Genomic DNA, 15,416 nt, shown 5'->3' on the forward strand with positions numbered 1-15,416 from the left:
ATGACATAGGAGGTAGGAGCAATTTTTAGTGGAGCGCCGCGAACATTTGCCCGAGTGAACACTGCAGGCACTGTCCCTGTCATCGCGCTGACTGCAGCTGTCAGCAGGCCTCGCACGCAACGCAAAGCGCGCATGGACGGGGCGGGCAGGCACCAAGCAGGCGGGCGAGGCGCTGACACCCAAGCACAAGCTGGGCCTGGCCCAACTCCGCACAGAGGTCAGCTCTCCCCGCGACGCCCGCGAGGGGGCGGGCCAGCGGCCGCGTGCCGCGCCTGCGCAGCACAACGCCCGCGCCGGCGGCGCCAGACGCTGCCCCCGGAACTGCGCCGACGCGGTGCGCCCGGCGCTAAGGGGCGGGGTTTTGTTGCGCCGCGCGCAAGTCTGGGGCCAAACCCGGGCCGGGATAGGGCGCGGGCCAGTGCGTGGGGACGTCCCCGGCGTCGGGCCCGACGGCGCGTGCGTGCTGCGCGTCCGGCCGGGTGCCTAGGAGGCGGGGCGGGGGCCTGTGTGGCCTCTTTGCTTCTTTGCGCCGCCTGGACACCGCGCAAGCCGCCGGCACCATGAAGATCTGGACTTCGGAGCACGTCTTTGAGTACGTTTGGAGCGTGAGGCGAGCGGGTGGCGCCGCGGGTCAACTGTGGTGTGAAGGAGGGCAGGTGGGGCCTGGAGTGGTGGCGAGGTCGAGGCGCCCCTCAGGAAGCTTCCAGACGTCGGGCCTAGTTGGGGAGCTGAGCCTGGGACTTACGAGGTTCTGGGGCTTCCGCGGCGCCCTGCGCTCCGGGAATGGGCCCCCAGAGGCCAGAGCCCTGAGCTCCAAGCCCAGCCGCAGCCTTGGCCGGGAGGGGGCCAAAGGCGGGGCATTTGCGGCCTGCCCCCCGGGGTGGTGGGAGTGTCGCTGAGCACGAGGTCCTGGATGACTTTCGCGCTGTGAGCGGCCCCTTGTTGGTACTCTCTAGCTTCCGGGACCCGTGGGACGCGGACCCGAGCATCCCAGAGTAAGTGTGAGTGTTGTCGAGTGCCCCGCCACCGTTTGGGTGGAGGCCCTTACCTCGGAATGACTGATGATTGCAGGCAACCAGGAAGCGAAACTCCGGCAGCTCCTTGCCTTAAGGAATAGAGAATCTTAGAAGGGGAGTCCAAGGTTCAGCGCCGGCTCCAACGGGCCGTGTGTCCTCGGGTCACCCGTTTCCACCTGCAACGTGGAAGGCGATGGCCTCGGAGGCCACGCTCAGTGACATCTTTGGGTTAGCACAAATTTTTAATGATGGAAATGAATGGGCCGCGAGCCAATTGGATGTTGGGAATCTAATTCCTTTTTGGGTCTGTGATTCCAAGTGCAGAAGAACCAGCCCTATAAGTGGGTCTGTGGTTGCCTAAATAGTTCATCAGTCGCCCTAGCACTCTTCACTAATTCCTTTTCTCAGATTTGAAATGCCACCCTCCTTCCAGGCGGTCCTGGCATATTTATACATGCATCTATTTCTGAGCTGTCTGCGCTTTTCCACTGATCTTGTTTTGGCAACCACACTGGTTTAACCTTCGTAGCTTTGTAGTGTGTTTTAGTTTACCCACTCGATTTTAAAAGAAGTTGTAAGCTTTTTACCGACCTGGTGATCTGGACACGTTCAAGAGCCCACCGGGTCCTGGAAAGTGCAGGCGGTTAGAATCACAGGGAAGCTTTCTTCCTAGTTTATTATGGCCCTGGTGGGAAGACCCTACATTTGTAAGGTGGTCTGCAGCCTGGTCCCATGGCAGCCATCGGAATCCTGGGTGGTTGCTTCCTTGTGATCCACTTACGGTTTAAATGCTCCCTTGTCGGCTGTGCCAAGGCCCTGCTGTCCTGTGAGCGTTCTCCTCCGTCTTCCCTAACACCGTGCCCTGGCTGGGCCTCGGCCCTGGCCCGGTCTCTGCTCTCTCTGCCCTTCTTCAACCTGGGCCCTCTTCTTCCCCCTCGGTGTACGTGTTTAGTGAGGTTCTGGTGCTGGCCCTCTTGTCTGGCGTTTCATCAGTGATGCATAATCTTTTCCTTTTCTCTTTTTGTGATAGACTTCCCTGAGATTTGAGGGAAGCTCTGGGACCCCCATCCCAGAGGTAGACGTGTTCAGATAACAGCTGTCCATGTCCTGGCGAAGAAGTCCCGGTCCCAACTTTCCCTAGACCATGGGGTCCCAGCTGATACGTACACACTTAGGGCACCAGGAACTGTACCTTGGGCTCCAGCCCGTCTTGAACTTCAGATCCTTACTGTCGGGTCCTGTCAGATCTCTACTCACACGTCCCCGGGCTCTTCAGCCTCAGCGTACCTGAAATGGAGGTCTCTCCCTCCCCTCAAAGATCTTAGACCACTTCCCTGTGCCCCGTCCTAAGGCTGTTCTGTCTGACGGTGAGAGCTAAGTCGTCACCCTGGGGCTTTCTCGTCGCTGGTCTCCGCACTTCTCCCGCGCCCTGGTGTGTGGTTAGCATCCAGTCGAGGTCACGCGTTGACTCCTTCAGCGGCTCTGCGTGCCTGGGCCCTTGCTCCAGGCTCTGTCCTGTGGGTTGGCAGAGAGTGTCACTGCCTCAGTGGGGTTAACAGTGTCTCCCACCTCACGTCATAGGTGAGGAGGCTGGAGCGGTCGGTCGTCCACTGCCAGGCTCTCCGGGCTGCCTTTTGGATGTCTTCCAGTGTGAGGTCCTGTCACCCGATTACACTGATAGAGTTCAGGTTAATTGCAGGGAGACCGTCCATCTTAATAGGCCTCCTGTGTAACGTTTGAGCTCGTTTTGTTTCCTAAAGAGTCTTAGTTCAAGCTGAGTCAACACCAGCTGTGAGAGAAGGACCCGATTACAGGTGTTTCATAACCACCCAAAGCCATGCAGCTATTCACTTTTCGAGGGGATGGGGCAGGCCTAGGTGCCAGGAAGCCCGCTGACCACGGACAGCAACCAGCTGGAAATAGGAAAGGGCTTGTTCGATTCTCACTTATTAGATAGTTTCTGTGGGAACAGTCAGTGCCCGGCACCTGCGTTGATTGCTGGAGAAGGGCCTGAGATTGAAAACAGAGCGAGGTTCGTTTATATAACACTGCAGCAAAAATGAAAGCATTACAGATGCCATCGATCACCGTGTTGTCCAGGGTTCTGGGAAGTGAATGGCATTGAGATTTCCTTCTGTCGACGTGAAGCAGTTGTCAGGCTCTGTTCTCTGAACAGTTGTCACCTTCTCTGTTCAGCGTGGTTAATGGGAGCTCTTTGTAGAAGGAGCTCTTCTGTGCAGCATCTTACTCACGTAGGTTGTAAGGTGAACAAGTGCGCAACACGTTTGAGTCACCCCGGGCACGTTGCAGGAGAGAGCGCTGCTGCACGTTTCATTTCCGCCAGAAAATAAGCAAATGCTTGTTATATGAAGAAGGGGTATTAGAAAATGGCATATCGGGAGCATCTTCAAAACATTTTACTACATTGTGACCTTTTCAGGACAAATCAGCATCACTCCTTAGTGCACAGCAATGGATAAAGAATGGAGGGGGTCACTGTTAGCACCTTGATACAGAGAAAAATACGTTTTTAATATGGCATTTAAATAATGTTTGAGTCTCTGCAATTGTTAAGAATTTACAGTGCATATAAGTTACTGTAGTCTCATTACTGTATAGCTTCATAGAATTGGGGTCAGACAGAAGAATGAGTGATATAATAACATTTTTGCTGCTTGTTTTTTAAGTACATCTTTATGAATTTGGGCCTTAGAAACAACTTACATGTGAAAGTGGACATGGGGGATAGGAAAGATTGTTTAAGAAATTGTACCGTGACACTCTGTGGTCTCCTTTAGTCTTTATAGAAATTCATTGTACCGTATAACTTGGATGCTGAAAAAATGCCGAAACAGATAGATGTGTGAAATGTCAATTGAGCCCTCCAAGTTATCTTTCCCTCCGTGTCAGAAAATAATTTTCCCTAGGTAAACTTCAGTTGTAAAGAATCCTTCGATGGGCCGTAAAACTGGCTTAATTCATACGCCCATCGTTAAGCGTTTGATTGTGCTTTCCGTGGCAGCCACCCCTGGGAGACCGTGACAACAGCGGCGATGCAGAAATACCCGAACCCAATGAACCCAAGCGTGGTTGGGGTTGATGTGTTGGACAGACATGTGGATCCTTCTGGAAAGTTGCACAGCCATAGACTTCTCAGCACGGAGTGGGGCCTGCCTTCCATTGTGAAATCTGTAAGTGTGGCTTTATTCCTGCAGAAATGTGACTGCTAGAGAGAAGTTTTCTAAACCACATTATAATTTCAAATAGGTTGTGGGAGCAGATTCTGAATGTCATTTTTGCTTCAGTTCAAATTGTATTATAATAAACTTGAGTTATGAGTGTATAATGAATTGGAAATATTATTACAGTCTTCACAAAGGCACCCAGTAAAACTTTCTGAAGGAAGCCAGCTAATGCTCTGTAGTCTAAAAGGAATTACGTTCTACCTTTCCTGCTCTTGCCAGTGCCTTGGGACCAAGAGTGGGACTCGGAACTAATGGTCTGGGGGCATTGCTAGCGGAGTCACATGGTCGGCAGTGGTTTGTGCCCCTGAAGGGAGCAGCATATTCTTGGGCTTTGCTGTTGCCATGTTTGTTCCAAGGCCTGGTTCTCCTCCCTGTACATTTGAAAACATGATTCTACTCAGTTACAATTAAACAGACTAGTGATTCAATTTAACCAGCAAGAAACAAATGCCAGTTTAGAATGGGGAGGACTCTGGTATGATGAGTGGACCCAGTTTTCAGTAGAGGCTCCCTTTCTAGAAGGTAGGTAGGTCCACAAAGAAAACTAAAGTACACAGTTTCCCACAGCAAGGTACTGTGTGCTTCCTTTGGACAAGCCACTGCATTAGGGAGTGAGAACATAGGAATGAGCAAGATGGGGTGACTGGCTTGGGGTAAGCACCAGGAGCGGCGCCCTCCCCCTGGGATGGCCCTGAGCACACAGGCACGGATACTCCTGAGCTCTCCTTGTTCCAGACGCCACAGTTCCCCAGAGTCCCCAGACTCTCCGCATCCCGTATTTCAGACCCAGTGCTCCTCCGTCACAGTGCGGGCCCGGCGTCCTGCCTGTACTGCGGCACGTTCTGGGGGGCTGCTTGCTCCCTGCATGGGGGTGGGGGGGTTGTGTGGGGTCCCATCTCTCCCTGGAGTGTAAGTTCCTGCTGCTCTCAGATGGGCCTCCTCTCTGCCCTCTGTCTGATGCCTCATGTTTCTTTGTTTTTCAGGAAACAGATTTTTTATTCAAGGCTTTAACACATTTTACTTTCAAATAAAATATTGATATGCTTGTTAAGAAATCCTCCCTCCTCCTCTAATTACCAATTGTGGATGTTTTTTTTAGCTTATTGGTGCGGCAAGAACCAAAACATATGTGCAAGAACATTCTGTGGTTGATCCTGTAGAGAAAACAATGGAGCTTCAATCCACTAATGTGAGTTTCGGCTTCCTTTTGTTTTTACTGTAAACTGTTTGGCTTGAGTTTTTGTCTCTAGCTTTTCGTTGGGGGTTAGGAAATCAGCGCCTAGAGGCTGTGTTGTCCTTGCCCCTCGTCACTTCTAGGGGACAGTAGTCAACAGAATGAGCTCGGGGTTCTGTGCGTGTCATTACTCGTGTGACACTTTTGCAAGTTTATTATTTTTTAATGAAAGTAAGTAGTGAATAGTGAAATTTAAACGCTTATTTGCCCAGTAATATCAAAGTGGTTTATTCTGTATATTTAGCTAGCAAGATTTGGGCTTATGAATTAATTTTGAAAATGTTTTTAATCTTGGTTTCCAAAATAATTTGTTGTTTTCTTTTTAATTTCTGTAGATTTCCTTTACAAATATGGTTTCAGTAGATGAGAGACTTATATATAAACCACATCCTCAGAACCCAGAAAAGTAAGTAAAAAATGTTTTAACAAACTTATTTGACAGATGTTTTAGTTCTTTTCCCAAATATTTCTTGATAACACGAAAGTGAGGTCATTCTGAAGCTGTGTGAATGCGCTTTGTTCCAGAACTGTTTTGACTCAAGAAGCCATCATCTCTGTGAAAGGGGTCAGCCTCAGCAGCTACCTGGAAGGACTGATGGCGAATACGATCTCTTCCAACGCCAACAAGGTACGGGAGGCCGCCTCATCCAGGGCTGTTCCTCCTGGGCCTTGTTTCTTGGGAGAGCTTAGCACTGAGCCTGTGTGCGTCTGCACCAGCTGACCGTCGGGGCACAGCGGGAATCCGTGAGCTGTTCCCTGCATGGGCGCTGCGGCCCAGCAGGCCTTGGTGTTCATTCCTGAGCTCTAACTCTCACGAGCCTCTCAACCTTAGGCCATGGAGTTCCCCCTTCTGTGCTTCAGTTTACCCCTGCGAAGTGGAGACTGGCTGCCCATCTTATACGGGGTTAGGCTGCAGAGCGGTGAGGTAACGGAAAGGGCGTGGCCCAGGGCCCAGCGCCTGGATGTGCTCGGTCGTGTGTTGCCATGTGTCACTGTTTAAAGTGCTGATTCTCAGCCTTGGTCATTATCATCCCCGTCCTAGATCCATTGTCCACATTTTTTTCCTAATTGCCCTACCCCAAGTAGTTATTTAACACAATAGATAGGTAGACAGACAGGAATGCTTTATATGTAAAAAAAAAGAGTTTTTCCCCACCACTACCCAGCTAATTTTTGCCCCACTGAGAACACATGGCTTAAAACTGAGTTTAGACAAAAGGATGCTTAATGCACTGTTTTATAGCACATTTAATATAACCATTCAGCAGTCAGAAGATATTCATAGACGCCTTCTCTGTGCCAGGCAGAGTGCTAGGCTAGACTGGAGATTCAGCGGGAAATAAAGACGTGGTCCTTGCCCTTGTGGAACTAAGGAAGGCACCATAACTCGCACAGCATATCGTTAGGAAAGGAAAAGTACAGAAAGGTATGAGAGTGCTTAATGAGTGTTCACGGAGTGGTGTTTCTGCTGCGTTTGCAGTGAGGGGCGGGTTGGTTGTGAGGGAAGTGCAAGAAGCATTTCAGACAGGACCTGAGTGTGCGAAGGCCCTGAGACGGAAAATGAAATGCTGCTTTTTCTTTTCATCAAGGAACTGCATAGCGTGCCAGGAGAGAGTGGTTGAGGGAGTCGGGGCAGATCTTTCCACATTTTGGGTTACATCTTTAGTTTAGACCTTGTATAGGATTTTGGTTTACAATATGGACATAACGGAAAAAAGGGTCTTGACCTCACCTCCAAAAAGGGGACTGCTCTAATCACTGTCATTTAATTAGAGATTCCTTTGAGAACATCTTTTGCACACAAAGTAAAAATCAGTTTATAGATCAAGCCATTTGTTCAAGGCATTTGATATTTGGTAAATAATGTTAGGGAGAAGAGGCAAGACAAAAACCAGTGACCCTGGCGAGGGTTAGTTACACTTGGCAGTGCTCCTTGCTACTTCCTGACGTGCTGTTCATGTGATACCTGCCTTTGCTCTCGCTCGGTAACAGTAAACGTGTTGGACTTTTTTAAGGGCCGAGAAGCAATGGAGTGGGTGATACACAAGCTAAATGCCGAGATTGAGGAGTTGGCAGCTTCGGCGAGAGGCAGCATGAGGACCCCGATGGCAGCGGCGGCGTTTGCAGAGAAATGACGAGGGTTGGTGTGCAACACCCAGTTCCCCGATCTCCACTAGCTGGCGTTCTATTTATTCATTATTTAAAAGATACAACTAACATAAAGGGAAAAAAATATAGCTATATTTTAGGTAGGATTTTTTTTAATAAGCTGAAGAAAGGCTGTGTGACTCGATGAAAACAGAGGTACAGGGTTTCTGAATAAAAGGGGACATCTGACATTGCTCGTGTTGTGTGGAATGACCGGTCTCGATGCCAGTATTTACATGAAAACTGAAGTTTTTGAAAAGCACTTGGAAATTGGTGTTAGCGTATTAAGTCTCCTTCAGGGGGAATTTAAAGCTTTTCATGCACCGGAGCTCTCTGCCTGGCTTTGGACCAGCCCCAGAACAAAGCGGAGCCGCCTTTAAACAGACACATTTGTGCCACTGCGGTCAACTCCAAGAGCGGTCTCACGTTCAAGGGAAAAATGGGATAGTTTAAAAAGATACATTAATTTTGTATAAAATAACTTGTCTGCTATAAACCACCATTAAACCTCAGTGTTTTAATTTGGTACTTAAATGACATTTTCGGAGTGAAAATTACCACTCAAGTATAACTCCAACAAAAGTAGGATTTTCTTCTATTAAAGAGTACTGCATTGATTTGTCAAAGTTTTGTAACTTAGTGAAGGCATTACCTTCCTTGGATTTGTACTTCATGAGTTAGTATGCTGTGTCGTGGGCTGGTTCTGTTAACTGAAAAAATAAAGTAATTACCAGAATTCTGCAGCACTCTAAACTTAAACAGAAGAACAGCTGTTCACATCTTTTAGCATTTCACATTTGCCTAACTTATAAATTGCCATGTGTCAAAATCAAGGTTCTGTAATTGCTAAAGCATGGTATGTCAGGTTATTTGAATATAATTACTTTCTGAAGTAATAATTGTGACCGCAAAACATCTTTTTTTACATGAGGAGCTGTACGTCACTTGAAATTATTCAAATGGCGTCCTGATCTGAGGCACAAGCCCCAGTGCTGAACGTTTCTAACGACAGCGTGCCACTGCGGGGCTCGGGGGCGGTGGGGGCGAAGCATTGACCTACACGAACCCCGGCGTGACCTGCCTTGTGGCATTTATTTAAGGGATCCTCACTTTGGGTGCCAAAGGCCGGCTGCACTCTGAAAACAATCCAGTGAATGTATTTCATTTTGTATTTTGTAGCAGTTAATTATCAACCAGTAAAAAATATCTTTCATACTTGCAATTATTGCCTGGAGAGTATTTTTGTTAAAAGGTGATTAGCTCTTGCCTTTATTTTACAATGCTAAATGCGATAAACTTCTAGTCAGGTTTCCTATAAAAAGAAACCAGGTAACATGTACATAAACCACAGAACTAGTATACCAAACTATGGAAAAATTAGTGATTCTCTACTTAAAATATTGTTTAGCTTAAGACTTCTTAGGGCATTTGTAAAAAACAAGTGAAATTCAGTAACATATTTATTATTTTTTTGTAACCAGAGATGGTTTTTACAGTTGAAATAACTTTTCAGCTAAACAGAACATTGCTAAATACTGATACTTAATTTTAAAAAGTTGCCTTGTTTAATTGCTGTAAACTATACTTGTTCTGAGAAAAGTGTAATGAATGCCCGGATGATAAAAAGATTTAACAAATTTTATTTCGTTTGATTTTTTTTTACTGATCTAATGATAAAATTCTCTAAAGTTTTTGGGTTTTTTCTATGTAATTACTCCTTTTAGTTAAATAGCTGGTAGTTTATGGCTTTTGCCGGATAAAATATAAATGCACAGTAAGCACATATATTTGAGAGGGCTTGGGTCAGAGCGTCTTAACCTATTTGATACTAAAATTGGATCTTATACAAATTAACAACCTTTCTTGTTAATAAAAACTTCCTTTTAACTATGGTTTTTCCTTATTATCATCTTTTAAGATCTTACTTATTCTTAGAGAGAGGGGGAGGGGGGGAGAGAGAGAAACATGGATGTGTGAGAAATACATCAGTGACCTCTCACATGGCCCCAACCAGGGACCTAGCTTACAACCCAGGTATCTTCCCTGCCCTAGAATTGAACCTGTGACCTTTTGGTGTGAAGGCTGGTGCTAAGTCCACTGAGCCACACCAGCTAGGGCTGATTATAATCTTACTGTGAAGAGCAAAGTGAACGTTTTTCCCCCACTGAGAATACACCGTGGGCGCTAACCCAGTTCTGCTGCCGGGTTGAGGTGCCTTCCCAAAGCTTGACGCGTCTACGCAGAAGTTCCCATGTCTCTGGAGGTCTCCTAACCCCCGGCCTGATTCCCTGTGTTTGTATCCCCGGCGTTCCGGAGTCCATGTGTCGCAGGTCCTGGCACACAGCACGTGGGTATAAGGCCCTGGAAGATGTTAAGCCCGTTCCCTTGTGAACTGCAACTCGGGTGTTTTCGGTGTCACATCTGGACCCTGTTGGGTGCGCCGCGACGCCAGCTTCGCGTCTCGGGCCCCTGAAGCCACGCGGCCTCGAGTTCCCTCCAGCACATCTCTGGCCCACGTCGCCCTGCCAGAGTACTGTAGGGGAGGCATTCGAGCGCCGCCGAGCCAATCGGCAGGCGTAGCCGGCCGGCCCGCCCGGGGATTGGCATTCGCGGCCCGAGCTGCGCGGCCCCATTGGCTCCCGGCGCTGTGGGGGGAGTTCCGCGTGGCGGGCTGCAAGGGCTGTCCGACGGGGCCGGGCGGGGCCGAGGCGGCAGGATTGGCAGGTCCAGAGCCCCTCCCCTTCCGCTTCTCACACCTGACCTTCCGGCCGCTGGGTCACGCATTGAGCCGATATTGACGCGTCCTCGCGATTCGGTCCGACAAGTCCCCTCTCGCGACATCATGGTGGCCTACTGGCGACAGGCTGGACTCAGGTAGGCCCAAGCCTCGGGAGGGGTGCACAGGGAGGGCGCAGGGCGGCCCAAGGTCGGAGGTCACGCGGGCGCTGCAGCGGTCGGCGGGCAAGCGCGCCAAGATGGCGGCCGTGCGGGCGGGGGAGGCCGGGCGCAGCCTGGGGTGCAGGCGCGCTCGTGGTGACCTGAGCAAGAGCCGCCGCGTGCCTGCCTGCCTCTGCATCTGGCGCGACGCCCTGACGCCGTGGGAGGACACCCGCGACGCTGTCCCAGAGACAGTGGTCCCTAGGCCCAGGGCTTTTGCCCTTTTCGTGACACTCCGTTGTAAAAGTGACAAGTGATGTAAAACTTGGGAATTACAAGGGTTGGGGAGAGTTCTCCTGAGGTGACCACTCTCAGCGTCTTCTCATATTTTCAGCGTCACAATGGAGCCATTCGCAAGGGTGCACGGTTTTGATTTCATTCTGCATTAACTCCTGTTGCTCTTACCTGCAGAGAGTCCTGCGCACAGGTGGTCGTGGCTCGCGGAAGCGCAAATGCGGCATCCGTTAGAGGACGTAGCATCTAGTGTAACGGGAAAGACAGCAGTCTAGGTTTCCCTGTTCTCTGTCACACCTGTTACCCAGGCGAGAGAGCATAGTACCTTGCTCCAGGTTCCACACCTTCTTACCTGCCTGAGCAAAGGAGCACCTTCTAGTGGTGGCATTCTATGGGTAGAGGCCTGGGAGACACCTGAGCAACCCAATGTTCCCGGCTTCGAGGTCACGCAGCATTGGGAGGAGGACAGTTCCGGGAGCGGGTTCCATTTATTAAGCACCTACTGTGTGAGGGACGCAGTGACTCAAGCTTTTCACACTTTGTCTCTCCTCCTCCCACCCACCGGTGGGGCAAGTATAATTATCAGTCTATTTTATTCTATTGTTTCTCCGGTGAATAAACAAGCTGAAAAGATTGAACAGCCTGAAGGTCACCCAATTAGTAAGAGTGGAAGCAGGCATTGGAACGCCTACCTCTTGGCCAAAAAAATAAACCCAAATCTGAAACATGAGAAAATAGACAGCAGCTCCCTTCCTGTTTTCAAAAAGTGTAAAAAGTGAGCTGACATCTTCTGGAAAATAAGATGTTGATGGGAGTCCATCCACCAAACAGGAAGCAGGCTGTTAGATATTTTGCTAGAATTGATGTTCTCAGACGACGTTTTGGTTTAATTTGGAAACATTGATGAGGAAGTATTTTTAATGGCAGACTTGCGAAACAGAATCCAGTATTCTCAGGATAACCTTTAAATACTTAATCAGAGGAAAAACTTCTCATTCAAAATAGTTTTTTTCTTTTTTAATTATATATACTTATAAGAATAATACAAGAAGTTTAAAGTAGAGAAACGGGAGAATCCCTCCTGTTACAGACTCCTTTAACAATTCGGTCTACTTTCTTGTCCTGTGGGATTTTTTAAAACTATCTATATGTCTTTTGTTTTAAATTAATATGCATTAAAGAGGAAAAACAGTATAAAGTAGAAAAAACAAAGACCACCCATCCTAACACCAAGATTCTGGTACATTTCTTCCTAGTTGTCTTTTTCTTTGTGCAGATTCTTTTTGGCATTAAGTCATTGCTAAATCCAGTTCTATAATAATGTACCATCAAACCAAAACTTAAAATATATGATTTAGCCCTGGTTGGTGTGGCTCAATGGACTGAGCACTGACCTGCGAACCAAAGGGTTGCCAGTTTGATTCCCAGTCAGGGCACGTGCCTGGGTTGCAGGCAGGCCAGGTCCCCATTTTGGGGCGTGCGACAGGCAGCCACACATTGAGGTTTCTCTCCCTCTCTTTCTCCCTTTCCCTTCCTCTAAAGAAATGAATAAATAAAATCTAAAATAAAATACATGATTTAAAGGCCAGTTGCACAGCCAGTCTGGCTGGATCGTTGTAATTAAATGCATGTCGTTGCTCGTTTTCCCCCAGCTACATCCGATACTCCCAGATCTGTGCGAAGGCAGTGAGGGACGCACTGAAAACAGAATTCAGAGCGAGCGCTGAGAAGACGTCCGGCAGCAGCGTCAAAATTGTGAAAGTGAAGAAGGAATAATGTGTGAGTTCTGACCGATTTGGAAGGGTTGCATCTTAATTATTTAAAGTAGTTTAAAAAAATCTTAAGTACTTTTAGTGTTGAATTTTGTCCATGTTTTGGTCAATCAGTACATGTAGACGTTAGTGGGGTAATAACTTGAAGCATGCAGGTTAATGCAAGCCCTGCGGCATAATCGAAGAATGTTGTTTGGGGCCCTGACAAGCAGAAGTAATTGGCACGTTGATTTTCAGCTCATTTAGCGATGCCCGAGCAGAGAGCCATCTTACTTTAATTAAACTTGTTTCACTTGCACAAAGTCAAATCATTTGGAGGATGAACTCTCATTTTCGTAGTTGCTGTTGGAGTCACGTAACAGTTCAGGAGTGTGAAGATTGCAGTTGTTTGTGTTTTGTTTCCCCTGCGCCTGCTCGTGTTCTCACAAATCATCCCAAACCGAGGGGCTGCGGGGACCCTGGGTGAGTGCCGTGGGGCCGAGTGCACCGTGCTGTTGCGCGCGGCTCCTCTCCCTCCTCCAAGGCTGCAGGCCACCTAGAGTGGCATTCTGTGCTCCAGACTGCTAACGGGATTTGATCTCCAAATCACTTTTTTGGCAGTTATCTCAAAGATAAGCAAGGTAAATTGCCACAGAGATGTTTTTCAGATTTACTTTTCTTGCTTTTTAAAAAGCTTCAGACCTGCAGTAGCAGAGAAATGTAATAAATATTAATCCTTTGGCAGCTTGTGCTTATGAGCAATTTTACTTATTGGAACTGTCTCCCCTAAGCACTTTTCATTTTCACTTTGAATTAGTAAATATTTTATTATGAGTCTGGAAATGCAGTGGTTGGAATTTAGTCCTTTTTCTAGGGGCTGTCTGTCTAATCTCATAATTCTGGGTGATGAGGCCCAGTTCTGTGGCAGGTCATTTTGTCTTTAACGAGGCGCTAACGGAGAGGACCCCAGCCCTTCTCTGCAGCACCGTCTGGCCTTGCCCTGTGATCTCCAGGGCTGGGGAAAGTGTCCAGCTCTGTCAGCAAAGTGCTGAGCAGTCTCCGCTTGGCCCCCACCCCGGCAGCACAGGGCGGCACAGGGCGGGTTTAGTGTCTTTTAAAGGCAAAGAAGTTGCTTTATTGCTAGGCGAGTGTTTTCACTTAGCAGGGAAACAAGTGCCTGTGCAGCTAAGGCCCTGTTGGGAGCGCAGGTTCCTCACCGGCCAAGTGAAGGAAAGCCACACTTAGATAATTCATTGTACAGAGTTATCTTCCCCGTTCATGCTGGGGTTTTAAGAAAACAGAGGACTAGCAACTTTTGCATTTTCTTTTTTCCTCCTAGACCCTGGTTAAAGCTTTAACACTGCTCCGTTTTCGAGGTGAAGATGCGTGGGCACGTGCTGTGGCGGATGGAAGGCCACCTCGCTCCACCAGGGGGGGGGAGGACACGCCTGTCTTTGGATAGATGGACGGTGCCAATAAAGTGAAGTGTGGTTCACTCGTGCTGGTGGTGGTGGCTTCCTTTGGGCCTTCTCCCTTCTGATAGGAGCTGTGCGCAGCCGTGGGGGTCGTGACCGTGTGAACCGAGGGTTCTTCAGTGAGAGAAGCAGGTTTAGTATCTAAGAACACAGTTTGAAATGTCTCAAAACAGAAGTTCTCTTTTCCATGATGGGAACTGACAAAGTCAGACTCTGTCATCGGGCTCTATTGCCCCTTATCTTTGAATTTCAGGAGTCCTGTGAGAGCCTCCTGTCCCCTGACCTCGCCCTGTGCAGGTGGCGGTCCCCAGAGGCAGCGCTGCCTGGCCAGTAGGCTGAGTGAGAATAATTACTAAACCCTTGGTCAAAGGAAAAATACTGAATTGGGGTATTCATTTTTTTTCCTGCGCACTTAAAACCTATAGAGAAAACCTATTAACGTTGGAATTCAAGCACAAGAAGCCGCTCACGTTGTTGGATAAATGAATCTTCATCATCCGGGGGCGTCGCTCACAGGGAGTGAGGCAGAGCTGTTCAATAACCGGCTTATCGCGCTGACGGCCGCGCTGCAATTAAAATCCGGGGTTCTTGACTGCTGTCTGGGGCCCGATGATTACGGTGGAGAGGTGGCGTTTGCGAGGTGATTCATTCAGTCAGTCTTCACGGGTGAAGGATTGTTGCAAGTGTTTTATCTTTCTTTGAAACTTGGAAGCACTTGGCTGAGTAGAACCCCATCGCAAAGTTAACTACTTGATTTTAACTGTTTTCAGAGAATAGAGAAATAAATTTGAACAGGAAATTTTGAAACACTGCAGCTTGTGCACCGGCCCAGCCCAGTCCTCACCATGGCACTTAAGCTAACAGTAGTTTGTCAGGGCCACTTAGCAGTGCTAAGGAGCCCAGAAAATGTCTTTGTTCTGTGCTCACTGAGGCGACTTCCTGCCCCTGGGACACTTGACCTGTGGGTTTTATTCAATTCTCAGCACAGGGCCTGCTGGGAGAAGCAGCAGAGTGAGTGGGAGAGCCAGGCGCTGGGCACTCGGGTGAGCTTCGGAGGAGCTTCGGGAGCACTTGGCCCGGGGGTGTCGCCTACCGTTCTGAAGTCCAGGCCCCTGGGTGGTCAGTGATGAAGGCACCGGGAGCTTGACACTCACAGAAGTCAGTGAATCACTGGGCCGTGGGGCCTTCTTGATAACTGGAGTAACCAGTAGGCAAAGGGCTGAATCATTTCCAGCCGAGTAATTAGAAGTCATTTATTAGGGAGGCAGACGTGAAAGTCAGACGTGAGGCCTAGGGACGGGGCTTGTGACCTGACGAGGATTAAAGGAACTAAGAGACAAATTCACTGCCAGCAAAGAGTTTTTGAGGCTCTTTAT

At 48.6% G+C, this 15,416-nt stretch overlaps 2 protein-coding genes across 3 annotated transcripts; both read left to right on the top strand.

The window, feature by feature from the left end:
* Positions 1-435: 435 nt before the first annotated feature.
* On the top strand, positions 436-9,530 carry PRELID3B (PRELI domain containing 3B). The gene is made up of 6 exons (XM_024559659.4): positions 436-592; positions 4,039-4,207; positions 5,361-5,450; positions 5,831-5,901; positions 6,021-6,123; positions 7,511-9,530. The coding sequence occupies exons 1-6, from the start codon at positions 561-563 to the stop codon at positions 7,628-7,630; spliced, it is 585 nt and encodes a 194-aa protein (XP_024415427.1). The 5' UTR covers positions 436-560; the 3' UTR covers positions 7,631-9,530.
* Positions 9,531-10,358: 828 nt separating this feature from the next.
* Positions 10,359-14,060, top strand: ATP5F1E (ATP synthase F1 subunit epsilon). Of its 2 annotated transcripts, XR_002974690.3 has the most exons (4): positions 10,359-10,517; positions 12,467-12,593; positions 12,926-13,048; positions 13,905-14,060. XR_002974690.3 is itself a non-coding variant. In XM_024559500.3 (3 exons), exons 1-2 carry the CDS (start codon positions 10,486-10,488, stop codon positions 12,588-12,590), a joined length of 156 nt encoding a protein of 51 aa, XP_024415268.1. In that variant the 5' UTR covers positions 10,359-10,485; the 3' UTR covers positions 12,591-12,593; positions 13,905-14,060. The 2 variants fall into 2 exon arrangements, 1 of the variants encoding a protein (XP_024415268.1); XM_024559500.3 differs by lacking the exon at positions 12,926-13,048.
* Positions 14,061-15,416: the final 1,356 nt, after the last annotated feature.

This window comes from Desmodus rotundus, chromosome 6 (genome assembly GCF_022682495.2).
Source record: "Desmodus rotundus isolate HL8 chromosome 6, HLdesRot8A.1, whole genome shotgun sequence".
Classification (NCBI taxonomy): domain Eukaryota; kingdom Metazoa; phylum Chordata; class Mammalia; order Chiroptera; family Phyllostomidae; genus Desmodus; species Desmodus rotundus.